At 52.5% G+C, this 26,418-nt stretch overlaps 12 protein-coding genes across 12 annotated transcripts; 7 read left to right on the top strand and 5 right to left on the bottom strand.

The window, feature by feature from the left end:
* The first annotated feature begins 619 nt into the window (after positions 1-619).
* Positions 620-2,676, top strand: K489DRAFT_135317 (oxidoreductase). The gene has a single exon (XM_033599073.1). The coding sequence runs from the start codon at positions 992-994 to the stop codon at positions 2,264-2,266; it is 1,275 nt and encodes a 424-aa protein (XP_033455078.1). The 5' UTR covers positions 620-991; the 3' UTR covers positions 2,267-2,676.
* Positions 2,677-3,235: 559 nt separating this feature from the next.
* Positions 3,236-3,765, top strand: K489DRAFT_374655 (uncharacterized protein; the record flags this gene model as incomplete). Its single annotated transcript, XM_033603549.1, has 2 exons — positions 3,236-3,455; positions 3,524-3,765. 2 exons carry the CDS (start codon positions 3,236-3,238, stop codon positions 3,763-3,765), a joined length of 462 nt encoding a protein of 153 aa, XP_033455079.1.
* Positions 3,766-4,348: 583 nt separating this feature from the next.
* K489DRAFT_435442 (uncharacterized protein) lies at positions 4,349-5,145 on the top strand (the record flags this gene model as incomplete). The annotated part of the gene is made up of 2 exons (XM_033608597.1): positions 4,349-4,910; positions 4,979-5,145. Exons 1-2 carry the CDS (start codon positions 4,664-4,666, stop codon positions 5,143-5,145), a joined length of 414 nt encoding a protein of 137 aa, XP_033455080.1. The 5' UTR covers positions 4,349-4,663.
* K489DRAFT_385315 (uncharacterized protein) lies at positions 4,996-6,983 on the bottom strand. The gene is made up of 2 exons (XM_033606068.1): positions 5,312-6,983; positions 4,996-5,207 (listed from the first exon to the last, which is right to left on the bottom strand). Exon 1 carries the CDS (start codon positions 6,699-6,701, stop codon positions 5,397-5,399), a length of 1,305 nt encoding a protein of 434 aa, XP_033455081.1. The 5' UTR covers positions 6,702-6,983; the 3' UTR covers positions 4,996-5,207; positions 5,312-5,396.
* An 86-nt stretch (positions 6,984-7,069) lies between these two features.
* On the bottom strand, positions 7,070-11,580 carry K489DRAFT_405363 (uncharacterized protein; the record flags this gene model as incomplete). The annotated part of the gene is made up of 2 exons (XM_033607156.1): positions 7,070-8,819; positions 8,869-11,580. The coding sequence occupies 2 exons, from the start codon at positions 11,578-11,580 to the stop codon at positions 7,134-7,136; spliced, it is 4,398 nt and encodes a 1,465-aa protein (XP_033455082.1). The 3' UTR covers positions 7,070-7,133.
* A 630-nt stretch (positions 11,581-12,210) lies between these two features.
* On the top strand, positions 12,211-14,131 carry K489DRAFT_391411 (dihydrolipoyl dehydrogenase; the record flags this gene model as incomplete). Its single annotated transcript, XM_033606692.1, has 3 exons — positions 12,211-12,321; positions 12,630-13,457; positions 13,514-14,131. The coding sequence occupies 3 exons, from the start codon at positions 12,211-12,213 to the stop codon at positions 14,129-14,131; spliced, it is 1,557 nt and encodes a 518-aa protein (XP_033455083.1).
* Positions 14,132-14,761: 630 nt separating this feature from the next.
* K489DRAFT_347127 (asparaginyl-tRNA synthetase) lies at positions 14,762-16,561 on the bottom strand (the record flags this gene model as incomplete). Its single annotated transcript, XM_033602346.1, has 1 exon — positions 14,762-16,561. The coding sequence occupies one exon, from the start codon at positions 16,559-16,561 to the stop codon at positions 14,828-14,830; it is 1,734 nt and encodes a 577-aa protein (XP_033455084.1). The 3' UTR covers positions 14,762-14,827.
* Positions 16,562-17,218: 657 nt separating this feature from the next.
* K489DRAFT_289799 (leucine carboxyl methyltransferase) lies at positions 17,219-18,313 on the top strand (the record flags this gene model as incomplete). Its single annotated transcript, XM_033600160.1, has 1 exon — positions 17,219-18,313. A coding segment is annotated over one exon (1,095 nt), but the record flags the coding sequence as incomplete, so codon positions are not given.
* Positions 18,314-18,971: 658 nt separating this feature from the next.
* On the bottom strand, positions 18,972-19,713 carry K489DRAFT_328380 (RPB5 subunit of DNA-directed RNA polymerase; the record flags this gene model as incomplete). Its single annotated transcript, XM_033602052.1, has 2 exons — positions 18,972-19,577; positions 19,636-19,713. 2 exons carry the CDS (start codon positions 19,711-19,713, stop codon positions 18,972-18,974), a joined length of 684 nt encoding a protein of 227 aa, XP_033455086.1.
* Positions 19,714-20,108: 395 nt separating this feature from the next.
* K489DRAFT_385319 (ARM repeat-containing protein) lies at positions 20,109-23,828 on the top strand. The gene is made up of 2 exons (XM_033606069.1): positions 20,109-20,631; positions 20,692-23,828. Exons 1-2 carry the CDS (start codon positions 20,401-20,403, stop codon positions 23,584-23,586), a joined length of 3,126 nt encoding a protein of 1,041 aa, XP_033455087.1. The 5' UTR covers positions 20,109-20,400; the 3' UTR covers positions 23,587-23,828.
* Positions 23,779-24,528, bottom strand: K489DRAFT_385320 (uncharacterized protein). The gene has a single exon (XM_033606070.1). The coding sequence runs from the start codon at positions 24,409-24,411 to the stop codon at positions 23,878-23,880; it is 534 nt and encodes a 177-aa protein (XP_033455088.1). The 5' UTR covers positions 24,412-24,528; the 3' UTR covers positions 23,779-23,877.
* K489DRAFT_385321 (uncharacterized protein) lies at positions 24,489-25,966 on the top strand. Its single transcript, XM_033606071.1, has one exon. It carries the CDS (start codon positions 24,738-24,740, stop codon positions 25,749-25,751), a length of 1,014 nt encoding a protein of 337 aa, XP_033455089.1. The 5' UTR covers positions 24,489-24,737; the 3' UTR covers positions 25,752-25,966.
* Positions 25,967-26,418: the final 452 nt, after the last annotated feature.

The following is a 26,418-nucleotide window of genomic DNA, read 5'->3' on the forward strand; positions in this document are numbered from 1 at the left end:
CAGCAATGTCGTCATCGAAAACGACCGGTGTAAAATGAGTCATCGCCGTGCAATGTCCAATTCGACGCCTAAATATTCAGTGCTGTGCAAGTGGGTAAGGGCCTGGGGTTCTTGATCCCAAGCTCGATCGTGCCGAAGCTGAGGCCACACCTGTTTGAATTCATGCAGGACTATCACAAATTCCTTGGCTGCAGCAATGGTCGCTCAATGACCGGCTTTGAATTCGCGGGCTGGCAAGCCTGCTCATGTCCTGCTGTCCCGAAAATGGTCGGGATGCTCGAGAGCGATTCGGCGGCAAGAGAACTCGCACGCTTAACTTGTTGTTTAATAACAACCTTCGATCGCGGAGCTCAGCATGACTGTCAATCCTATTCCGACCTGCTGCAGCCATTTTCTCGCGTAGAACGGTGATGAGAATCTGACGAACTGATTCATCAGCATTGGCGTGACAGGAACGGCGTGGAGGCTAAGGCCAGATGAGAGGTGCCGGCAAGTTCACTCGAATTGGAAGGCCGATTATACACATACAGCTCCCGACGCTCTCCCCGCGGCAATGGCGCCTGGGCAAAATGTCTGGGCATGCTTGTTCAAGGGCATGATACATATACTGTATGCAACATTTACAACTCACTTCTTTGATCTCTATTCCTATCGCTTTCAAGACGAATGCACCAGGTCATGTCCATTTGTGTCTCTGATATGGAGCGCGGGACATGTATCGTTGCGAGTGTGCGTGTCTCAATGTCCGATTCTTGATGGAACAGGCGCCCGCCTCGGGCTTCCGGACATTCACGCCTGAAGCCCCGGCCGGGCTGGGAATCCTCAACCCAGATCGGACGGCTGACGAAGCCAACATCGAGAGTCATCGCGATTGAAGGACATGGCCATCGCATAGCCAAGAATTATAAATCATGAGGGATGCCGATGACAACTGAACTTCACGAGCACGCGCCACAATCATAAATCCCTTCAGTCAAAACAATTCTTGAGCATGGCCGACTTACGCGTTCTCGTCGTTGGCGCTTCCATCGCCGGGCCAGCAACAGCATACTGGTTGTCCAAAGCCGGCGCAAAGGTCACGGTCATCGAGCGATGGCCAAAATTCCGTGAAGGCGGCCACAACGTCGACCTACGCAGCTGTGGAATCACCGTGATGAGCAAGATGGCAGGTATGGAGGCCGCCGTTCGTGCAAAGAAGTGCAAATTCGAAGCGATGACTATGGTCCATGCGGATGGTCGACCAATCATCACATTTACGTCTTCTGGCAAAGTCGAGGCGCAATCATTAATGTCTGAATACGAAATCTTCCGTGGCGATCTCTCGCGAGTCATCATGGATCTGACCAAAGACGATCCAAACGTCGAATATGTTTTTGGCGAACAAGTCACTGCGATCCAACAGGACGGCAACGGTGGGCCAGCAACAGTCACCTTCATGAACGGCTATCCTTCAGCAGAATTTGACCTAGTAGTCGCATGTGATGGCGCAACATCAAAGACTCGCGCCATTGGTCTGGAGTGCGGTTTACGCGACTATGTCCACCCATTGAACACCTGGTGGGCCTACTTCTCCGTCCCTGGCGACCTTCTCAATGCCAAAAATGTCGGCCTGGGCTACACGGAAGCTCCCGGCAAATCCACCTTTGTGCTCTACGACGCCACCGGCAACAGAACGCGCGGCGGGTTCATGAGTGTCCATCCACGCAACGATCCGAACGCGCTCGCACATTTCCACGCCGCCAAGAAACTAGACACCGAGGGCCTGAAGAAGTACGTCGCGGAACGCTTCACGAGCCCCGCATGGAAGGTCCCCGAGCTCATCGACGCTTTGATGCAGTCGGATGACCTCTACGTCGGCGAGCTCGTGCAGATAAAAGCGCCAACCCTGCACCGAGGACGGTTCGTGCTCGTCGGCGACGCCGGGTATTCGACCGGGCCCACCGGCGGCGGAACAAGCATGGCCCTCGCGGGAGCGTATATCCTGGCAGGTGAAATCCTCCAACACAAAGGCGATCTTCCCGCAGGACTTCGAGCCTACGAGGATCGCATGCGGCCGATCATCAAGGATCTGCAGACGGTGCCTCCCGGAGTCCTGGCGGCGATGGGACCACAGACGGAGTGGGGATTGTGGGTGAGGAATCTCATCCTGGGAATCGTGAATTGGGGGATGAAATTTGGGAGTTTGTTCTCGTGGATGGGAGGGTGGTATTCGAGTGCTTTTGCGGGCGATAAATTTGGGTTGCCGGAGTATGAATGGGTTCGGTGAGAGACAGGAGCACGTTGAAGGATACGGCTACGATGATGATTTTCCTTGATGGAACAGGATTGGGACAGGATCGAAGTTTACTTTTCTCCTCTCTGGCGCATTTGACGACTATTATGATACTCCCCTCAAATCCTATTTGAACCTCGGTGCAGCCTCCGCGCTGGCCGTATGCAGTTCATATCTCGAAGGATTCCAATTAGGTGGCCATCTGCATGCGCTTATGCTATGATCCGGGAGTTTGAATTGTCAGCCCTGCCCTAAGTGTCGCCTCGATTGGACAAGACAGTGGAGGTGGACACCTTCTGAAGGACAGCAATAAAGAAATTTCGAATGTCCTTGTAAGAGCAACCCCTTCCTACATGTCAGAAATGGCGAAAGTCGCTTGCAGTACCCGCCGGAGTTCTTTCCTGTCCTATACTTGGCGAGTATCGTCGCTTATTGTGTCTTGTTGTTGTTTCTTCTGTGGCTTATGCTGCCCTCAGACTCCGTCTGATTGGTCGAAATCCGTGAGCTTTCTCTATGTTTCTCGTCTGCAAGATTGGAGCCTTGTACGTTAAACAGACGACATTCTTCAACCATCATCGATCTCTTCCTCGCTTAAGTACCATATCTGATAGAAACGTCCCACCTTCAGCATCGTCACTTCCCCTCACATGGCTTGCAGCATGGCTGAGATCTGGTATATTCGCTCAACAACTACAAGGATGTTGCTCATGCTCCGAGTGCATCGGTGCAGTAGGCGAGGACGATGACTTCCCTGCCCTGCGGCGTGGGCCAGAAGCTGCACTACCAAAGAATGGAAGAGACATAAAAGGTCGTCTTGAGAATCCGAAATCGATTCGACAATTGTATATCGCATACTCTTTCATCCTCCTCAGGAAGCGATACATCTTGCCTAAGGGATCTTCAACGCCATACCATCATCACTGCACAGTGCCAACTATGCGTCTCTCCACGTCCTTGGTTGCAATGGCGACGTTCTTGGTGCCAGCGACAACGGCGCGAGCAAGCGGATTCACGACAGCCAACGTCCTCTTCCCGGGAGGTCAGGCGATCATCGACATTGTGACTTCGAGCGCCAATGAAGTGATCACAGACGTCGTCATGCTCTTCGGCTTGTCCCCTGAGAAGGATTGGCGAAAAGGGGATCTCGGCTATCCCTTTATCAGCACGAAGATCCTCGGACGAGGTAGCTAGACGTAGAAACACATCCTGACAACGCGCTACGGTCGCTGATACAGACCCAAATTTGATCAGATCTCTCCAACAACCTCGACACAATGCGACACTTCATCGATGTCCCCGTCAGCGTATACTACAGTGGGCCGGCTGTGCTCAGCGCCGCACTCGTGTCGATGTACAACACCACAAACACACCCATCACGACGTACTACTACGCCAAGGTCAACATTACAAGGGACCCAGGCGTCTTTATATCGGGCATCGTGTCGAGCACGCAATACTTCCTGCCGAGCCCGTGTAACAAGAAGAGCTACTAGGATATTCCGCACAGGGCAGTTTTGAAAGATGGAGTAGCAGATTCGATTCTTGTCGTGTTCTACAGACGGTTTGGAGAGTGTCTGCTGATCGTTTGAATGTGTGGTCTTCGCTCGGTCGATGGAGCTGAATTGTGTCAGCGAGGACATCCTCCTAGGGTTGTCAATATTCCGGTCGCTCTGTATGGCACACAGAAATAGCATCGCTCTTCCCCTGAACGAGACCCATCTTTGTAACGTGCGTGCCGAATGAATGTAACGATGATAATTAACAGAGAGAAAGGCACCCTCCCTTTGTTCCGAACGAGACCTGCGTCATTCCCGGCACTCGCGTCGGGCGGCCGCGGGCGGGATTTGATGGACCCTGTTATTCCATATTGGCGGCGACGCGGGGCGCAAAGTGATCGACAGCGCCACTGACCTGGAATTCGTATTCTCGTTGCTATTCTGGTGATGTTACGTCTTGTTGTATGAAATTATCATATGTGACTGTTTTTCTCAATGAGTTCGCACGTGGTTCCAAGGTTCCTTCACGACGACTAGACTTGTACATACAGGGCTTCATATGCCCAAAAGAGGAAATATTCTACGGTTATTGTACCAGCGCGTGTCCTCCTCTGGTCTGGTATGCGCTTAATCCTTAGTTCGCACGACATCGTTATGTTACAGTAGAACCTCAACGCAACGTCAGAATGGTCGGCGGTCGATCAATGACGACAGTCGAGACACAAACAACGTGACGATGAGAGAAAGTTTGTGCACACGACATAAATAGAACATGAGGTCTCACGATGCTTATATAGACTTCACGTCGACACCCATCTACTCAACAACCTCAGCAACACCAACAATACCAAACTCCCATCTATTCTAATCCATCGCCAACAACCCTATACTCAAAATGCGCACCACATCCCTCATCACTCTCGCGGCCACCGCCCTGGTCTCCTCTGCCAGCGCCCGAATCAATGGCTTCACCCTTCCGGACACCATCTACCTCGACGCCGACGTCCCGATCACCATCACGACCGAAGGCTACATTCAATCCGTGCAGGACGTGAGCATTGCCTTCGGAATCGCGCCAGCCGCACAGGCAGACCCAAAGACATTGGGCACGAGGCTTTTGAGCAGTAAATTCTTGGGACCTGGTAAGAGTTCCCTCTGACAAGCCTATCGTCAACATCACGTTTTGTTTTCCTAACGACGACATGCTCAGACAACTCCAACACTTACGACAATATCACCCACTACGTCCACATCCCCTCATCCCTGGCCAGCGGCGATGCCGTCGTCACGGCCGCCTTGACCTCGCTCTACGGCGCCTTCTACGGTCCCGTCTTGACGTACTTCACCAAGAACGTCACTGTGTTGACGAGACCCTAGAGTCTATTTCCATCGGGAGAGGGAGAGAGAGGGAGGATTGGCAAAGATAGCGAAGTTTCTTCCTTGACGCATCATCAGCGATCAGCATCATCACACGCATGCAAAATTAATAATTGATTAATGAAGAACACAACAAAATGGAACTGTGACATGTTTCAAAACGTACCTACTATTCCATTCCTACACATTCACTTTCAAAAAGCACTCCGCGCCTTCCACTACTGAGCCCCACGGCAACGACAGCCGCAATCTCACAGATCAATCTTCGCGGCAACAATCGCCTCGCTCCCAAAGCCCGTCGCAAACAACCACCCCTGCTTCTTCCCTCCGTTCTCCTTCGGGTTGATCCCCACAAGGACAGATCCACTGGCACTCCTCAACATCTTCCCATCATCCGCGAAGACCAACCTCTTCTCCCAGACATTGCCTCCTTCGAATTTGACCTCGCGCTCATTCGACCTGACATGGTAGACACACGACGCAATGGGCCGATCCAGGTGCGGGAAATCATCCGCCAGGGCTCCCGCGCGGAGGAGTCCCGGTACGATGTACCCGCTGGCGTTGTTCCCGGGCGTTGCGTAGATGTCGTCGTAGTAGCTCGGGTTGTCGATCGTGCTGTCGAGCTGGATGCGTTCGAGTATCTCCAGCTCGCGGGAAGCGCCCGGTGCGAGATTCCTTCGTACGCGCGTAAGGACCCCGCCGCTGGCGTCGGCGATGCTGATTTCTGAAGGGTGTAGCGGGCTGGAGCGTGCGAGGCCGTTGCTGTTGTGGATTTTGGAGAGGGCGATGCTGGCGGTGACGTGGGCGAAGGCGTCTTGGCCATCGGCTTCGCCGAAGTCGACGTGCACGACGGTGGTGGACGGGGCGGTGTTCTGGTCGCCGACGTCTTCCCAGATGCGTCGGGCACCGCTGAGGTGGTTGTGGTCGTTGGAGACGTAGAAGGATGTTGGAGAGGTGGCGAGAAGGTCGTTGGGGGTTTTAATCAGTGGGTGTCGGACGGAGCGGATGTAGTCTGCTTCGTCGGTGTTGAGATCGTGTTTGAAGACGTCGATTTGCGCGGTCTCGAAGGCGTCGGAGAGGGCGGGCTTACGGAACCATCGGTCTGGCTCGGGGAGATGGTTGATGACGAAGATCCAGAGGATGGAAGGATCAATGGGATCGTTGAAGAGGTCGATCCCGTGCGTGACCATCCCCGTTGTGTGTCCATTGAGCTTCAAGACCGTGGATTCGAATGTCGTTGGATCGACACGGATGATGGTTCCACGGCCTACGGCTGTCGGATTGGTGACGACGGCGAGCGATGGGAACCAAAGGGATCGCTCTTTGGCAGTCTCCTGACAAGCCGCGAAGAGCTTCTGCGTCGTGGTCTCAAGGTGGAGGTCTTCACATTGGATCGAATTGGGGATAATCTTCAAAGGTTCGACGCCGTGGATGTTGACGATCTTGTCTGCCGCACGCCCGAGCCCAAGGGTCGTGTAGCGTTGCTTCACCGGCGAGTAGAGGACACTTCCGATGGCGGCCAGACCGCCGACTGCAGCGAGAGCGATAGTAGCCATGATGTTGAATTACTATCAATAATCGTATTCTTGGAAGTGATAATCTATATTGCACGGATTTTCGCCCAGATGGCCATCATTCATCCAACAAGCTGCGGCGGAGGTCCATAGCTCTCGGGTGGCTTGCAGCTGTCGCATTGCACACGAATGACGTTGCCGAGCCTAGGGTTAGGGTTCATGTTGGGGTTGACCCGATGGTCAAGAGTCAGTCAGGACATCTCCAGTGTACCTTGGTAAGGTTGAACCTCCCTAGGATGATTGTGAATTATCAGTCAAGAAATTGGATTCGTGAGACTGGGTACGTGATGATGTCGCGTTGACAGTGGGTCAGGCGCCCCGGTGTACGATTATGACAAAATTTGAGTGTTCTCGGGAATATCTCGGTGTTCAGTTGCACGCAGGGCGCTTCTACAATGCATTCAAGTAGTAACATTACTGCCACTTCCTCTTAACTCCCTCCAACCACGCGTCAAACCCCTCTGTCCTACCCGCCTCAATATCATCAACCATGGCCTTCGCCTCTTCCGTCAATGGATAACCCTGAATAATATCATGATCCTTCGAACAATGGCACCTCTCAATCGTCCCCTCCCTGACCTTCTTCACACAACTCCCGCAGAAATTCGTGTTATAGCACATGCGACAAAACCAGATCTCCTCGTAATCCCACGTGGCAGTCTCACAGTTCGCATCGCAATGCCAGAGGACATAGAACCCGGCAAAGACGGCCGATGAAGGGACTGGCGGCACGGCTTCTCCGCGGGCTTTGGCGGCTTGGTAGGATTGCAGGGCGTGGAGCGTGATGCCGAGGGCGATGTGCGCGTTGGAGAGGTCTCCTGCGCGAAGGAGGGACTCGCCGAGACTGCAGTAGGCCGATTGCCGTTTGAAGTGGTCCTCTATGGTGAGGGTTTTGAGGGCTTCGGTGATGGAGGGTCGCATCAGGGCTTTCCAGTCATTGTCAGTGACAGCGGCGGCAGGAGGTGGGGAGGCGAATTCGTGGCACCAGAGCCCATAGAGGGAATTGGCGAAATGGGCTTTGGGATGAGGTCTCAGGTAGTGCTCGCGGCTGCTTAGGTCTTGGAGTTGCGCAATGTCGTCGGTGTAGTCGGACCCTGCGTGATGAGCGGTGATGGCTCGCTTCAAATATGTTGCTGCCATGAAGCTGGTGATCTGGTGCCAATCGCGCGCGACGTACTGTCCACCCTCGTAGCCCTTGAGAAATTTGACACACATGGTGAGGTAGTCATCGGCAGGCTCGCTGTGTTCGTACAGCCATTGAAACCAATTGGTTGTGGCCCAGAAGCTTATCGGACTCATCTGGATCCCATACCCAGGATAATCGAGTTCCGCCACCCCTCTCTGTACGAGAGCCACGAGCGCATTCACATTCGGTGCTGTTTCGAATAAGTCCAGGATGCCTGATGTAAGGTCATCCTCTGTCGTCAGGTCATCGATTCTCCAGTCGTCCAGAAAACATGCCCATATCGTCTTGGAGTATTGTTCGACACCATATTTACTCAGCCCGTCACAGAGTTTCTCGATCTCCTCGAATTGCTGCACGTTGCACATGGCCTGGATGTAGTTCCGAATGGCGAGGCTGAATAGACGGCGCGCTTGGAGATCGCGTGGGTACGGGAAGCTGAGCAAGCCGTATAATGCTGCTCTGGCGGTCTTCACTGCTGTATCCTTGTCATGTAAAGACCAAGTTCCTATGATGGCCTGGAGTCGTGTAACCATCGTGGCCAGATTTTCATTCTTGAGCAAGATCGCGATGGCGTCTTGGAAGGATTTGATTCCTTTCGCGTAGTCTTCAAGTCCTGCGCCGTGACATTGACCCAGACCGGCATGTGCAGGCCATGCCTCAGAATCTATCTCGATCGCTTTCTCAAAGCAGGCTATGGCGGCTGTAGCTCGCTCTCGGTCTGCGGGTTTGGGAAGATCGACGGGAGTCGTGGTCAATATCGCCCAGCCTACACACGTGTACCAATGAGCCGTCCTTGGGAGTGTAAGAGACTCAGCCGTCTGCTGAATTTGTGCCGCCGTCATGTGCACTTTGGTGTTATAGTATCTGTCCTCAGGCCCTCCATCCGCTTCTTCTTGTCCCAGTGTGTTAGCGCACTAAGCAAGGGTCAGCGTATTTCCAAGTCATCCATATCGTGGTCCATACCAAATGATCGTAGGCACACAATATAACAGCAGCGTCCTGTTCGTCTACTTGCCACTTCACATAGAACTCGTCGTCCCAACCACTCCGTTCCAACCACATGCGCGCACACACATCCGCCATCGGTTTGAACAGCGCTCGAACGGACTCCTGCACCTGTGGTACCCATGATTGCTGTTCAGTTGTAAGTGCTTCGATATGTTTGACGAGTAGCTGCTGTATTAGCAATAGATTGTCATCACCGAAGAATGATAGTATGACGAAACGATTTGGGTGTATGAATGCCCATTTCATCATGGCCTCGCCACACATGAACAAATTAGCTAATGATTGCGCGAGCAGAGTAGTCTCGCTACTGAACTCATCGCTGAGATCAAGGTCTTTGATCTCGAAATGCCAGCCATACGTATACTTGAGGTAGAAGCCGGCCGTGCACACCGGTACGGTAGCATAGGCGTACTGCAGCTCTAAAATTGCGCGGAAAAAGCGGTGGTTCGCAAGTTTAGAGCTCTCGAGGTATATCGGTCGTTTGGGCATTTGACTTTGAGGGCCGACCTCAGTTTGGAGAAATTCCCGAATGCGGGCGTGGGCAAATTTGATCTTGAAATCCTCCCAGTGAACCGGAATATCACCATTTCCAGAGTTTGCTATTGGAAGCTGTCTGCTTGTAGTGCTTCCTGAGTCCGGTTCAGTACCGGAAATTGAATGCCCATCAAGATCCAGATCTTCGTCGTCATCCGATCCGTCGAGAAAGTCAAGGTCCCACGCAGGGCTTTGCGAGGTAGCCATCACATTCTCAAGCTTGTGCGGCTCTTCATTGGTATATCGTTGCTCATGGAGCTCGAAAATACTGAAGAATTTCCATCTCAGATCATCTTCGAGCATGTAACAGCTTTCCTTGATTGTGAGACGTAGCAATAGGAAAAGCTCAGCGATGGTAATCTCTTTATTGTCGCCAAGGACCCATAGGAGAATGTCGCGAAGATAGGTTTGTGTCGCTGGAACATCCGTGGCGAGCTTCTTCAATGTATGATGGATCATCTCGTCCAGACCTTGCGGACATTCTTGGACAGTCTTGAGGATCGACTCCGGAGAGTGCGAGGGAATCTGATCAAACACCAAGCTGACCCACTTGAACATTCCTTCTGCTCGACTACTGATGCTTTTGTAGATGTTTCTGGCGATTGCCTTCCTCTTTGGATGACGTCGTAGGATCTCCAGACCTTTGATCTGCCTCTCGATGTAGGTCTTGATGTCGTCGCTGTTCTTTTCTGCAGTGATGGTCAGACTATTGGCTGGTGAGTATATCCCGAGATCACGGAAGCCCGGGTCTGCGAAAACGTCCTGCCGTGTGAATAAAACGACTCTGAGTTTGTAGACCTGCGTTGCGTTGCTCTCCTTGACGAGCCCGGCAAGACATGAGAAGAGATGTGATCTCTCTTGCTGGGAAGTTTCATCAACACCATCGATGACGATAACCGCAGATTCGGCATTGGCAGCGTTGGTCGATCGAGCAAAGTATTCTACGAAGACTTTGTCCCAGAAGCTCCAATTGCCGGAGATGCTGTCCCGTTGTTTCAGAGCTTCAAGTGCATGGAGCTGAAATGCCTTGTTCTGTCGCCCAATCTGATGTGCAGTAGATTTCAAGAGACTCTCGGAGCTCTGCAGAGTGCTTGTATCGTCTTTGAAGTAGGCGATACTGACGAGTTGCTGGTTCGATGCTTTCAGAATCTCATATGTATGAGCAGCCAAAATTGTTTTGCCCGTCCCTGGTCGTCCAAGAACCCAGAAAACAGGAAAATTGCCGTTGAGCCAGGTCTTGAACGATTCCTCGTCGTAAATCCAGAGGCCCGTATCGGGCGCCAATAATTTCAAACTATGCACATGCTTCTGATCAACAGCGGCAAGAGTCTCGGGAGCTAATGAACTACTCAGCAGTCCTTCATCAGCTTGACTAAGAGCCTCCTGCTTTGCCTGGGCCAGTGCTTGGTTCGATTGCTCGACGCCCAGCTTGACCTCGTCGAGCTTCTCTGCGATGTCACGGACGTCGCCTTGTGTCTCACCCACCCGAGCATACGTCAGAGCCGTGACGAGGCCAAGTTCACCATCGATGAACCTGCGCAATTTGGCCAACGCCTCGCCAATCTTGTCATCTTGCACGAACACCGAGCGAGCCCATTGTTTGAAGCGTCCTCGCTTGACGAGCTTCTCGGCCTGACCGACAATCTCCAGAATGTAGGCTAGGATGGACGTGATCTTCGCACGAAGTGATTCCTCTGTGGAGTCGCCTTGATATGACTCAAAACGAATTGTCACATTTCCTACCTGTTCGAAGAGCTCCTCGATGCTATCGTAGGACTTTGTGACGGTTGCGCATGCCCGAACAAGATGTGCTGTGGCGCCAAATGCGACAGATACAGGAGCATATGGTGTGGTACCTATGGCCTTGCTCGCAAGGTCTAGGAGAGGGATCAATGGAGTGAAACAGAGCGACAACTTGTCAGCGAGGTGTTTATGCTGCGCCCGGAAGTCGCCGAATTCTTTCTCTTGAGATGCGAGAGTCTTCTGTAGCTCTTCCAAATTTGTAATCTTCGCGAATGTATCGTCATTGGCTAGGATCCTCCCGGTGGCCTGCTCATAGACTTGTGTCGCCTTGGTCCATAATGGCTCGAATCCAGCCGTCGCAGTATTCGCCGTGCTCATGACGGCGATCATTGATTGTTCTGAGGTAAGACATTTTGACGTTCTACGTTATCATACTTATGCGTTCAAAGAAATAACACTCTTGGTTCGTTGGCACCCGTCAGCCCATCTGCTTTCGATCAGCTGATGGACGGTCTGGCCTTCTCACTTGCAGGACACTACGCGGCAAGAAGACAAGCTTGCTCAATTCTGAGCCGCATGAAGAGGAAGTAATCCTGCAGCATAAAGAGCTCGGCGACGATGGACGAGATGAGGTGTGAAGATGCTTTGCGTTAAAATATGGCGGGATCCTTATGGGCGAGACTCCATGAGGTTCCGGGCAGTAGGCTGCCGTGATGTAGTAGTTGATTGGAGACAGATTGATATTCAATAACCATTGAGATGACTTATCCAAAACGACACATATTGATCAGTCACCTGAAAGCCGTCAAGATGAGAATCTCTCAGTATCTACTGACGAAACATTCCATTTGACCTGCGTTTTCTTGCGCAAACGCGAGATAAGACGTATCAGGTCAATGCACAAATGCTTTGAAACTTATGAATTATGCCACTCCTGCTTATCGAAAGCTACAGCACAGCGTAATTGAACGGATACTGGCGGTACACCAACCCTAATACCTGCTCGGGCGGAGCCTCAACATGCGGCAAAAAAGTAACGGTCGCGCGAATTCCACACCTCCCACGCGGCCCACGCCTGTCCCCGGGCTTATTGCGGCGATGACAGCTGCCCAGATCTCATCCGTTGTTGGCGTCCCACCGCAAGCTTTGCCCTTTCGCCGCCGCGAACCGATGAAGCTACTGACTGATCCCCGGGGCCAGCAAACATAGATCATCGTCACTAATAATACTCCTCCCTCGCTCGCTCTTTCCTCCGACAACACAATCACACCACCACCATCACCGCCACCCTCACCACTTCGACATACAATCCGAGTCCGCCTTCCATCTGCCTCTCAACTCATATCATCAAAGCGATGCTTGCACGATCAATTCACCGTGCCTCGCCACGGGCGGTCCTACAGAGCTCCAACACATTCCGCACCACATCATTACTCCAGAGCACATTCCTCCAGAGAAGAGGTTTCGCCACTCCCGCCGACGAGAAGGATCTCATTGTCATCGGTGGAGGACCGGCTGGTTACGTTGCGGCCATCAAAGGTGCCCAGGAAGGTCTCAAGGTAACATGCATCGAGAAGCGTGGCTCACTGGGAGGAACTTGTCTCAATGTCGGCTGCATTCCATCAAAATCGCTCCTCAACAACTCACACCTCTTCCATCAAGCCAAGCATGACTTTGCGAACCGAGGAATTGACGGCGGTGAGAACATAACTCTCAACCTGGAGAAAATGATGAAGGCCAAAGATACCTCCGTTACTGGCCTGACCAAGGGCATTGAATTTCTGTTCAAGAAGAACAACGTCGAATACGTCAAAGGCGCGGGATCTTTCGCGGATGAGAACACTATTTCCGTCAAGCTGAACGACGGCAGCGAGACCACTCTCCGTGCCAAAAACATCATCATTGCGACTGGATCAGAACCTACACCTTTCCCTGGCCTCGAGGTCGACGAGAAGAAGATTGTCACTTCTACTGGTGCCATTGCATTGAAGGAGGTCCCCAAAAAGATGATTGTCATCGGAGGTGGTGTCATTGGTCTCGAGATGGGTAGTGTATGGAGCCGTCTCGGTGCGGAGGTTACTGTGGTGGAGTTCTTGGGTGCCATCGGTGGACCCGGTATGGACATGGAAGTCGCCAAGCAGACACAGAAGATTCTCCAGAAGCAGGGTCTGAAATTCAAGCTCAAGACCAAGGTCGTGACTGGTGATGCCAGCGGCGAGGGAGTCAAGTTGGAGGTCGAGGCTGCAGACGGAGGCAAGCAGGAGACGGTAAGATTTCTCCATAATCTAAATTTGGAACAGGTAACTAACATGACATCACACAGCTCGAAGCCGACGTCGTCCTCGTCGCCATCGGTCGCCGACCCTACACCTCTGGCCTCAACCTCGAACAAATCGGCCTCGAGACCGACAAACGCGGCCGCCTCGTGATCGACTCCCAATACCGCACCAAGATCCCGCACATCCGCGTCATCGGCGACTGCACCTTTGGACCTATGCTCGCCCACAAAGCCGAAGACGAAGGCCTCGCTGCCGTCGAATACATCACCAAGGACTACGGCCACGTCAACTACGGCGCGATCCCAGCCGTGATGTACTCACACCCGGAGGTCGCCTGGGTCGGCCAATCGGAGCAGGAGCTCAAAGAAGCCGGGATCAACTACAAGAGCGGCAGCTTCCCCTTCAGCGCCAATAGCCGCGCTAAGACCAACCTCGACTCCGACGGCTTCGTCAAATTCCTCGCGGACGCCGAAACCGACCGCATCCTGGGCATCCACATCATTGGCCCCAACGCCGGCGAGATGATCGCCGAGGCGACCCTCGCCCTCGAATACGGCGCTTCCACCGAGGACATCTGGCGGACGTGCCATGCCCATCCTACCCTCTCCGAGGCATTCCGGGAGGGCGCAATGGCGGTCTCGTCCAAGGCGATTCACGCGTAGAGAAGAGAATGGGCGTTGGGTTGCTAGTAAGACAAGATGAGGACGGAGGTCTGACAGAAATGGCGAAGGAGGAAGAGTGTGTCCCTCTGTTGCACACGTGTAATTCCTCCAGCCCTCCTATGCCCTAGATCGCACGAGAGGGAGAGGACAGGGAGAGGAAGCCGAGTGGAGATTTCGCCGGATGGTCGAGAGCGCTTGCATTATTTGTGTAGAAATCCTTGCGTTTGTTTTTTTTTCCCTCCTAACTTCAAGGTTCTGTTACTATTTTTTTATTGGTTCTGCGGTGCGTGGGCGCGTATATAATCCCAAGAGGTTCATCCATCGTTATACCCCTGAGTCTTGTCCGGATCTACATACACCGTTTCCGTACTCCTGTCTCATCTTATTTGCCACGAGCTTTCTGATCACTGGCATATGGCCTGATAGCTTTACTCCGCCCCAAATCGCCAGCTAAAGCTATCACGCCATGTGAGTATGGGAAACCATGTCCGCGATGATTTGTAACGCAGAAAAAGCCGGAAATAAAACGAAAGCATTGAAACAGTTTGGTAATTTATGTGCACCTCGCTCTAATGTAGTAGAAGAAACACACACATGGCCGTTCTCGTTCCGATTCCATCCCTCTCCTCCTCCGCCCTCCTGCCTCCAAACAGCGCGGATTTTCCAACCCAAGTAAAGAAAGAAAAGCCCCCCGTTTCAAGGCTTACATCTGCCCATATATCTCGGATACAGACAAGTATCCCGGACGGTGTGCTGCTTGCACAACCAGGCCAAAAACCGCTCCAGCCCCAATCCATAGCCGCCGTGAGGACTCGTTCCGTAACGGCGCTGATCCGTGTACCAGTAGTAGGGCGCGGGATCCATCTCCTCGCGCTTGTACGCCGCCATGAGTTCGTCGTAGTCCCACATGCGCATGCTTCCACCGACGATTTCCCCGACGCCGGGCATCAGGCAGTCGACGGACTCCGTCACCCGCGGATCGTCTTTGTCGCGCGCCATGTAGAAGGCCTTGATCTCGGTGGGGAAGTGGGTGAGGAAAATGGGGCGGTTGATGATGTCCGTCATGCGGCGCTCTGCGGCTTCGGCGATGTCGTCACCGAAGCTGTGCGGTTGGTCGTTTTCGTTGGGGATGTTATGCTCCACGAGCCAGTCGATGGCGTCGCTGTAGCGCATGCGTTTGAAGGGCCGTTCGGGCATGGTGAATTCTGGATGGAGGTCTTTAAGGAGCGCGGCGATGCGTGGGTTGCCGAGGACGATTTCTAACACGCCGCAGATGAGCTCTTCGAGGTGGTCGAGCAGGTCGTCGAAGGTGATGAAGTCGAGTTCGGCTTCGACGTGCGTGTACTCAGACAAGTGGCGACGGGTGAGGGATTTCTCGGCGCGGAAGGATTTTTCGATACAGTAGACGTTGCCGGCAAAGGGAATGGCGGTTTCGAGGTAGAGTTGGGACGATTGGGTGAGGTAGGCTTGTTCGCCGTAGTAGTCAAAAGAGAACAGAGTGCTTCCTCCCTCGACTTGAGTTTGCACAAGTGCAGGAGGAGAGACCTTGACATAGCCAAGTTCGTGGTATTTCAAATTGAATGCGTGTTCGACAGCGTCACGGACCAGCAATACAGCAGATGCAGTCTCGCCACGAAGGACCAAATGTCGCATATCCAGCAAAGTTTGTGCATCACCCTTGGCTTGGACTTTGTTGGTGATGGCGTCGTCACCGCCTGGCGCCTTTCCGACAATCTCAAAGTAATCCGCGTGCAGTTCGCGGTTGAGCGGAGCGTGAGCACCGGCGGGAACCTCCCACATCTCGCCAACAATCAACATACTTGTCTCACGAGTGAGGGTGAGCGCATCGTAGGTCTTGGCCAGAGGTCCGGTCAAGACACACTGCATGAAACCATACCCATCGCGCAATGTCACGAACAGCACCTCTTTCTGTTTCCGCTCTCGGTGGACGCGACCCATGACACGAACTCGTGTTCCTCGACCGGCGCTGCTGTAGTCCACATCTTTGGGTCGATCTCCGGCGCCCAGCTTGACGATCTCGGGTCGTGTCTCGGCGAGGTGAATTTTGACAGCCTTGGGCAGGCTCTTGTCTTCGGTGATGATGATCTTCTTGGCATCCTCATAGACCCGCTGACGCTCCTCATCTTCTTTCTGTTGACGGATTGCCAGCTCCTTCTCTTTGCTCGCCTTTTTCTTCTGGACATCGGCATAGTTGGCAGCCTTCTTCAGAGCGGCCTTGGCTGCCGGCTTGTATGTGGCTTCCGTCTCATCGCCTTCTTGCTTCTTGACGAGGTATTGCACCTGATCGGAGTGTTGTAGGTAGGCATATTGGATGGTCTGGAAAGGCTTTGATTCGGAGCCATCAGCATCGGAGGAGTCCTTGCCTGTGACCTCGTCGATGTGAATCGTCGGTTTCGTCGCGTCTGCCATGTTGGCGGTTATGTGGTGATGGATAGGAAACAGAGAAGGAATGCTCAACAGAGCGAGATCTAACACGAGGATCGCCGAATGCCAGTGAAAGGAAATTATGAGTCAACTCCCAAAGATAACAAAAATATACCTCGATATTATTGCTGTGCAATACTACCAGGTGCTACAGTGTTCCCTCTCGGAATGGGTGGCTTTCCCCGCCCGAATTCCAATGACTCCTCCCTCTTTCTTCGGCGGAGGACAGCCTGGACCCCACCATCGCTGACGTACAATCAGGAGAGCGATAGACACAGCTTTATCATCGGCGGGGAGTCTTTCTCATCCATTCTCAACAAATATTATCACGGTACTTTTTGTGGTGATGGAAATGCCCCAAGGCTGATAATTGGCCGACTGACGAGCATCCAGAGTGACGATCTCATTCGTATGGGGCCTCACATGAAGAAGATGTTTTATAGGTGATGCTGATCTGAATCGACGTACGTGTATGTATATACAATGTCCACGATGCAGATGCCGGCAGTACTCGTACCCAACAAGGAGAATCTTGCACAACGACTTATATAGATCATACAAGAAATTCCGATAACATGATAATGTGATGCACGCCTCATTTTGTCCCAATAGACCAGATCCTCCATCACCGTCATGGCATCGATCCCAAATTTGAACACGCTTCGGACAGGGCGACGAGGCCCACGACTCCGCGGCGGACGTCGAGGCGGCCTACCAAATCCCGGCGACGACGAACAATTCGCCAACAACGAACAAGACGTAGAAGCCGGCAGAAATGCCGTCGTGCAGCAGACCGATCACGATGCCAGCAGCAGTCGGATGAGCGCCGTCTCGATGGGATATCTCGAAGACGCCTACGCGGAAACCTTCTTCCCACCAAACTCGCCAGTCGCGAAAAGATATCCCATCATCAACCGCGGCACGTACGTCCGAACCACTGCCATTGACCAACTCGTCCTCCGCTTTCTCAAACAAAACCAAGAGCAACCCAAACAAATCATCTCCCTCGGCGCCGGCTCTGACACGCGCTTCTTCCGTCTCTGCGCTGGCACAACCTATCCTGTAATCTACCACGAACTCGACTTCGAAGCCAACGTCATCCCCAAACGGACCTCCATCCGCGCCTCTCCAGCTCTATCCCGACTCATCCTCCCCAAAGACTCCACCCAAGGACCCTCCTACCACCTCCACGCCATCGACCTTCGCGACCTAACCCTCAAATCTCCTCCCACAATCCCCAATCTCTTGAGTGATATCCCTACTCTCCTCCTCAGCGAATGCTGTCTCTGCTACCTACCACCCGAAACAACCAGTAGCATCCTCTCGTACTTCACCATGAACATCCCACACGCATCTCTGGGGATAATCCTCTACGAACCCATCCGACCCACGGATGCCTTCGGACGGACAATGGTGACCAATCTCGCGAGTCGAGGGATCCACATGCAGACCATTCAGAAATACTCTTCGCTGACAGCGCAGCGGCAGAGATTACGCATCGCGGGCTTCGAGGCGGGACAAGGTGCGAGGGATGTTCTGGGTCTTTGGAAGGAATGGATCGATGCGAACGAGAGGAAGAGGGTTGAGGGCCTGGAGTGGTTGGATGAGGTTGAGGAGTGGGAGTTGTTGGCGAAGCATTATTGTGTTGCGTGGGGTTGGAAGGAGGTGGTTGAGGATGATGGTGGAGGAGCGAAGGGGTGTTTTGGACGGGCTTGGGGAGAGGTGGAAGGTGGTGAGACGAAGGGTGAGGATGATGGCGATGTTGAAATGATGCGGCGGTTCTGACGCAGTAACAACAAGCTCGACTCGGCGTCGCGGTGGCACTGCTTTCTGTATTCTCCATCTGGCAGAGTAGCGAAAAGTGGGCAATTCTCGTGATTTCGGCCTCTTCTGGAACGTAAAAATGCCTAACGAATAAATTACATGAAAATTTCAGTGCGGAACAAAACACCACTTGATTCTTTCTCCGTGACGCCCAAACAAACGTGTAGCCCCTAACCCGTGAGATGCACCTTGTTGCTGACCTCTGATGGCTATCTCTTCGCCAGAAAACGACCTCTCCCTACTCTTGAACTGACGAGCAGAAAACTCATCCCGCAACCACACGCAGCCATTTCGCGATTTTCTGGCATTCCAACAAGATCGTAGACCTCGACGGGTGGGCGGCCGCTCTAGATTTCCCCGATCATCCTTGAGCTGACATGCAGTGATGTATGATAGACTCGATTCTGTGAATAACGTGCCTCAACGCAGGTAGCCTCCGAGCAATAGCCATTTCTTGCGTGTTTGACCTTCGATCATTTCAACGCGCGTCGCAATTCGAAATGGCCAGTTTTCACCTCGATGATACCACTCCTCCGTCTGTTCCATTGATACAGTCCCTCATGACAACTCTTCAAATCGCCCAGCGATAACTGGCATATCTCCCCGCTGTCTCCGACTTCCGGATGATCTTTACCACCTGTCCTCTCCGTAATCCCAAATACCTCGCCATCGGATCGTCCACGCGAATCCGCGGCAACTGCGTCTCCTTCAACCGATACCTCTCCAAGAGGCCCTTCTTCTCCTCCGCCGAGAGCATGATGTGTTTGGGCACGAGGTCATGTTTGCTGATGTTCACCAGCAACTCATCCTCCCGGAAAATCTCCAGGATCGTGGGGAGAACACTGGGGATGAGTTTGTATGCCGAGGCCGTCGGTACGCCCTGCGTGATGAAGATACCCGAGAAGTAGTTTTTCTCGCTGAGCAGCTGCACGAAGTTCTTCAGGAATTTGATGCCCAGGCTCGTCTCTTCGCTGAATTCGACGTGGATCGTGCCGATCGTGGGTTCCGGCTCGGGCTGGCCTGCGCGCGGGAGAGGCGTGTATTTACGCAGCATGTGTTCGGTCGGGCGGGCGGTGAAGTTCATTCGCGTTCGTTGGGGAGCGCCTTGCTCGTCGGCGTAGTCGCGTCGGAAGTCGTCGAGGCTGATGTTGCATTCTTCGTCGGTGAGCTCGTAGCCCTGTTGCGAAGTGATTAGTATGTGGGAGTGACGGCTGAAGTTTGCAAGTGATGCATACTCGGTCTTGACACATTTGCTTCACGGTCCTCATGATGCGCCAGAGGCGGGAAAGTTGTCGCGCATTCTCGTCCGACATGGTGTGAATCGGTCGCGCTTAGGTACCGCTGTCAATCGTGCGCCCCTCGGGCTTTCGTATGGCGATTTGTGGTATTTGAGAGCTAAACCGATTGAGAGGAAATCTATCTCGAAACGTGGATTGTCCTGGGCGTGGAGTCGTGATTATCTTGATCGGTGTACTTGAAATCCACGACAGATGCGCAGACAATTTGACGCATTCGTTTTCAGGAAAGCTTGGACCCGGCACGGGAAAAGATACGGTACGCGGCGCGGTTGCCGACAAGGGTAAACTTTGAGTTTTGGCGGCTCCTCTATTCCGGGCCGGGGTTCGGATGTGCGGTCATGCTGACTCAGCTCCCGCCTGATCTTGCATGATCGTGGAACTATCGTACCTGCAGCATCTCCTCTTCCAAGGTCGTTTTCGCATCATCTTTCCGTCTATACTCTCCCCAGGAAGCACCGCAAGCTAGGACAACGGATATCTCGAGATCACTGGGCAGTAATATTCAGTTGCTCACAGTCTCGGGTCTGCATCACCAGGATCGGTCGAGCTTGCAGAACCCCGGACCGCAGATCAGTTCACGACGATCGCCCGTTGAGAGAATATCTCGTTTCCTCCCACAGACACCTTCCTCGCGCGCTCTCTACCCACAAAGCTGCTGTGTCTACTACTGCTGTAGACAGATGATCGGTCGAAGATAAGGACATGGACAGCAGCGTGCTGCGCTTGTTGCAGGACAAGCTCTACGACAAGCGAAAGGCCGGCGCACTCGAGCTCGAAGCGAATATTCGATCAGCTCTTGCGGAAAACAACCATGACCGGATCGCCAAGATTGTCCGACAGCTCTGTCATGATTATGCCTATGCCGTGCACCAACCTCATGCCCGAAATGGAGGACTCATCGGTCTTGCTGCGGCAGCAATAGCTTTGGGACCGGTAAGATAACAGTCAATCATGGTGGACCCACACATGGCAGCACCTATCTAACAGGTGTAGGAAGTGGCTCGATATCTCCGAGAAATCGTTCCCCCTGTTCTGGCATGCTTCTCCGACCAGGATGCCCGGGTGAGATATTATGCATGTGAGAGCATGTACAACATTGCCAAAGTCGCCAAAGGAGAGATTCTCATCTACTTCAACGACGTCTTTGACGCCCTTTCCAAATTGGCGGCAGATACAGAGTTGTCCGTCAAAAATGGCGCCGAATTGCTGGATCGTCTGGTCAAAGACATAGTGTCCGAATCAGCTGCCACCTATGCTTCCATACTCCTTCCCGATCTTCCCTCGGCACCAAACGACGCGGGCGATGGCTCGCTTAGTCACAGTCAGGAGATTTCCACGGCTTTCAGCTTACCCAAGTTTATCCCACTACTCCAAGAGCGGATTAATGTTCAAAATCCATTTGCTAGGACCTTTCTTGTTTCATGGATCACGTTGTTGGATCAGATCCCTGATCTGGAGCTTGTTGCCTTTCTTCCAAGCTTCCTTGGTGGTTTGCTGAGATTTCTCAGCGACTCAAACGAGGATGTGCACACTACGACTCAAGTTGCGCTGCAAAGGTTTCTCATTGAGATTCGAAAGATTGCGATGGTGAAGAAAGGGATTGCTGAAAGTAGGAGGAGTAGAGAAGACGCCGGTAGAGATGACAATAGCGATCTCCAACAGGACGATGGCGAAGAGACGAAAGAAGGAGAAGAGGACGAGGACATCCACGACGCCGAAAAGGTGGACGGAGTGGACGGCGAAACGGCTGGCCCTCGTCAAACATCAAACGAGGACAACCCTTATGATGATAATTCCGACACCGCAGGCGATGACGAAGAAGATAGCGAAGACTTCGACGATGAATGGATACCTGGACAGGATGTCAACATCGAGTACGAAAAGATTTTGGAAATCTTGGTCGATTTCCTCTCGAGTTCCCGAGAAGTGAAAGTCCAGGTCGTAGCACTACGATGGATTGAAGCTTTCCTCGAGATATGTCCCGAAGACATCCTTTCTTTCACGCCAAGATTATTGGAACAGCTTCTCCCGGCCCTCTCACATCACGAGGAGAACGTCAGCACCGCCGCCACGAGTGTCAACCAACAGCTGTTGAGCTATGTGATGTCTCTTCCAGAGGATCCAGCACGAGGCAATGGAGGTTCGACAGAAGGCTCGCTAGCAATGTTAAATCTTGCGCCAAACCAAGTTCAGAGTAGCATTCCCACTTTCCGAACAGGTCGAGAGTCACTAGGTGGCGACAAGAGGGAATCTTTCGGTGCGTCGCGTTCACGGAAGCCACTGGGTACAGACGCCGATGGAGCAAGGGCGTCCCAAACGGCAACCCCAGAACCGACTGTGGAAGGAAAGGTCGCTCTAGTCAATATGGTCAACGACCTCGATTATGAGGCAGCAGTCAGTGCATTGACCCTGCAATTTCTGCACGAGCATGAGGCAACCCGAGTTGCAGCCTTGGCCTGGCTCATCATGTTACATCGCAAATCACCACGCAAGATCCTTGCTATACAAGACGCCACATTCCCAGCGTTGTTGAAGACGCTGAGCGATCCTTCCGAAGCCGTCGTCACTCGGGACCTGGTCTTGCTATCACAAATCAGCAAGAGTAGTGACAACAGCTATTTCACTTCTTTCATGGTCAATCTTCTAAAGCTCTTCTGCACCGATCGTCGATTGCTTGAAACACGCGGCAATCTCATCATTCGACAACTTTGTTTATCCCTTTCTGCCGAGAGGATTTACCGAACTCTTGCTGACTGTCTCGAGAAAGACAACGAGGATGATATTGAGTTCGCGTCGATCATGGTCCAGAATCTCAACAATAACCTCATTACGGCCCCCGAACTGGCGGATTTGCGCAAGCGTCTACGTAATCTTGACAGCAAGGACGGGCAGACTTTCTTCACTGTCATCTTCAAAGCATGGTGTGTCAACGCCGTGGCCACATTCAGTCTTTGCCTCCTTGCACAGGCATATGAACAAGCATACAACCTACTTCAGATCTTCTGCGAAATGGAAATGAGCGTCGCGATGCTTATCCAAATCGACAAACTTGTCCAACTCCTCGAAAGTCCCGTTTTCACGTACCTCCGCATGCAGCTCCTGGAACCCGAGCGCTTCCCTTATCTCTACAAATGTCTTTACGGGCTACTCATGCTCCTACCTCAATCCTCAGCATTCGCTGCGCTCAAGAACCGTCTGAACAGCGTGTCTGCAATCGGCTACCTCCACGTCGGCGCCGTGGCTGCCGCTTCATCGTCCTCCTTTGCCCCCACTCGTTCCGCTCCTCCCGGTTCAACAGGTCCCTCGGTAGGTAATTTCGCCGACCGCCAGAACCGGCTCAAATCTCGCGATGATGCCGCCTCGGCTGTTCGTTGGTCGGATCTATTGGAAAAATTCCGCACCACGCAAGATCGTGTTCGCCGCTCACAACAGCGGCTCCTCCGTGCTCAACATGGCCTTGACGACGAAAACCCTTCCCTCCTACTCAGCGGTGCGGCTGAGGAACATTATTCCTCTGCTTCTGTGGACCAGCTCCGTGCTGGCGGTCGTCTACGTGATCCTCGCGCCGTCGGCGGTCACTCCAGAAATCCCAGCGCTGCATCAAATCGCGCAGGGGGAAGCGCGCAGGGTCGCCTCTCGCTGCAGGTTCCGGGACAGGGCTCACAGATGGTGTCAGTGGGTACTTCGCCCGGTGGAGTTCAAGGTGCTGGAGGTGGTCCCGCGCAACCTTCCCATCTGCTCGGCAGGGAGAAAGCAAAAGCAGGTACCGCCACCGGCACCAGTGGAACTGGTTTCGGCGGACCACTGAGTAGACTCACGGGCGGTGGCGCTGCGGCGGGAGGTGCATCGTCCGTGGGACTTGGTGGATTTGGAAAAGGGAAGAGATGAGACTTGGGAACGACGATGGCTCGTTTGACCTCATGATCAATGCCTTTGTCTTTAGAAATGTCATTTCTGGGGTTCATGGAGTAAAGACGACGATGTTCACCGCAGGGGCCATGTCGTTTTCCCTTGAAAATCACCCTTTGGAGAACAGTCTCGCACTTCATTCTTATACAGTTTAATCTCAGCGCAGCGTTTTGGCACAGCCTCTTCTTGCATATATATAATGAAAGAAACACTCTTCACCTTACGCTCGATTATGAATTTCCCTTTAAACTGTGGGCGATACTAAATGTATCACATAGGAAGTTTCACTGTCGTTACTCCCTTGCACTCCTCTACATTTTTATTGTTCTCAAAATAAGTAGTGACGCAGCCGAATTCCCCCGTTCCTACCGTCAATGCGAGAACAAGAACCGCCAATGACGCCAACCCTGTCACCACATCAGTCGCGCCTTTGAACCTTGTCCGTATATCGGTCGAAGGTTCCTCTTCTATCGGCGCGAAGAATAATCTGCCTCCATGCTCGACGGCTTGATAGAGTATGCCTTGGATGGGAGATGGCAACCCGCGATTACCTTGGTCGGCTTCGGCTCCTGTGGAGTTCTCGCGGTCTTCTCCGCGCTCATCACTTGGGTTTTCTGAAGGTAGCAGCTCGATCTTGATTGCGTGGAGGTTCAGAAATGCGTCTTGTTTGGGATCGGAAGTGGGGAGTAATAATCTCAGGCGTTGTATCTTTTCGACAGGAATGAGGTACTGATGGTTGTTCTTTTGCCATATTCGGTATTTTACTCCCGGAGTTGGGCGGATACTATCCTGAGGCTCTGACATTCGCGTGATTTGCTGATGCGCTGGATTGTCGCATTGATCGTGTCGTATTTAGGTAATCTTAAGAACACTCCATCATCGGAGCTGTGTGCATTGATCTTCAAATAAGTTTACTAATTCAAGCATCATAGGATTTCGTGGGTTACGAGGTGGAATTAATAATATGCGTCTTTTCTGAGCAAGACGTTGATGTCAAGATCTTGGCCCCCAAATTTGTGTCACCAACCTTGGAATGTATCCCTCTCAGGAACTACGTACTTATACACTACTTAGCGGGTTTTCCTTCCAGACAGCAAATATACTGATTATGACTTATTTATGTGACAAGAATGCTGGCTGACGAAGCTCAAAAGCCGGTCTCCTCTGCCGTTGACAGAACTTTCCTCATCAACGAGCTTATCATTCTCTTCTTGGCTGAACTCGACACGTTCGACCTCATCAACTGTCAGCAAGTCTGTCGAAGATGGAGAGACATCATCGTTCAGTGCCAGGAACTTCAAGAATATATGTTTTTCGCTCCAACAACGCGAGTTAGACAAAAGACCGAGCCAGTGATTCTGAACCCGGTTTTTGAGAAGCACTTCGCTCAACTCTTGTCTTTCCCACACGAAATGTACCACAATAACCCTGAAAAGATGGCCCTGCAGGCAGAAAGATGTACTTATGCACAATTCGAATGGCTTCCGTGGGCTGAAGACGGGAACTTCGTTGATACCAGCGCACGACAGGCGTATGCTCGAGCCGGGGCATCGTGGCGAAAAATGCTTCTGTCACAACCTCCCATCGCACACTTGGATTGGTGGCATAATTGGGTCTCACACGCCGGAGAGGGCTTTGGCCATCGTGATTATCCTGAAGTGGTCAGACTCGGCATGCTATGGGACGGGCTCGAGGCTTTCCTGTCACGCGGTTGCAGTGTCCGGATTCTGCTTTACCCGACTGGGATGGCCATTCTCGAGGATCCTTGTACGACTCGGGCGGAAAAACGCTGGCCGTACCACTCGGAGTCCCAAGATCAGATTCCTCAACCAGACATGCATAGGATCAAGATCAAAAATTATCTGAATTGGGACGGCAATAGTCCTGCGATATGGAACGAATTCAGTGCGCGAAGACAGGAGTGGGGTAATTTAACACCTGATATCCCATTCAGTCCCGAGGAACAAGAAAGGGAGAAGTGGAGAGACAATGATGGCGATGGTTATTGGTGGCGTTTGGATGCTTGTCAACGTGATCAAAACGGGGACGCCTCGAGCTGGAGGTGGTCAAAGAGTGATGCGTTTCAATGGATTGAAATGCGCCACGTTCACTGCGGGAGCGACATGATGCCGAATGACTTCTAGCGATTTTGAAAAACGCTTGGCCAGAGGGCGTAAGGCCTGTCAATGATTACTACAGAAACACAGCGCATTCCTTTCACGTGATTTGTGTATCGAGCGTTGCTGGCGGCCGCTTATGTGTAGATTGAAGTCGGAACTAGCATATTACAGCCTCTCCATCTTTTGTTGACTCTCAGATAGACCAGTAAGACGTCAGGGCGCAAGGATGTCGATCCCACGATACACAGAATTTGGTCTGTTGCGTGTAGAGCAAGCCTCGGGCGTAGTTCCCTGAAACGAAAAGACTCTAACGAAGATCGCTCATTATGTGGTTTTGCTTTCCCTTCAACTATCCAATTGCGAGCCAGTAATATATCGAGAAGGCGAAGGTTCACACTTAAACAGATTCAACCACAAACAAATATATGTCACAGATTGAGTTCCGTGACAGACCGTCTCTGCTGTCAAAAAAAAACTCATTTTCCCACACGCGAAGTATATATCTACGCGAAACACGGTCCTGACTACACGAAAGGTGTCCGCATACCATTTTGAGTGGCGACGCAGAGTTCAGAAGCAGGATATGCACAGATTGACGCTCAAGGTATGATAGCGGAAGTTCCCAAACATCAATATCTCATTGCACGTAGGCTGACAAAGATGGTGTTCTAATTGCTTGCTACGAACAGAG

This window comes from Dissoconium aciculare (genome assembly GCF_010015565.1).
Source record: "Dissoconium aciculare CBS 342.82 unplaced genomic scaffold K489scaffold_23, whole genome shotgun sequence".
In the NCBI taxonomy this organism is placed as follows: Eukaryota; Fungi; Ascomycota; class Dothideomycetes; order Mycosphaerellales; family Dissoconiaceae; genus Dissoconium; species Dissoconium aciculare.

Excerpts from the sequence above, each read along its gene's own strand:
- K489DRAFT_135317 (XM_033599073.1), top strand. The coding sequence starts at position 992 with ATGGCCGACTTACGCGTTCTCGTCGTTGGCGCTTCCATCGCCGGGCCA.
- K489DRAFT_385320 (XM_033606070.1), bottom strand. The coding sequence starts at position 24,411 with ATGTCAGAGCCTCAGGATAGTATCCGCCCAACTCCGGGAGTAAAATAC.
- K489DRAFT_385321 (XM_033606071.1), top strand. The coding sequence starts at position 24,738 with ATGCTGGCTGACGAAGCTCAAAAGCCGGTCTCCTCTGCCGTTGACAGA.
- K489DRAFT_385315 (XM_033606068.1), bottom strand. The coding sequence starts at position 6,701 with ATGGCTACTATCGCTCTCGCTGCAGTCGGCGGTCTGGCCGCCATCGGA.
- K489DRAFT_385319 (XM_033606069.1), top strand. The coding sequence starts at position 20,401 with ATGGACAGCAGCGTGCTGCGCTTGTTGCAGGACAAGCTCTACGACAAG. Across the intron at positions 20,632-20,691 it reads CAGCAATAGCTTTGGGACCG|GAAGTGGCTCGATATCTCCG; the intron begins GTAAGATAACAG and ends TAACAGGTGTAG.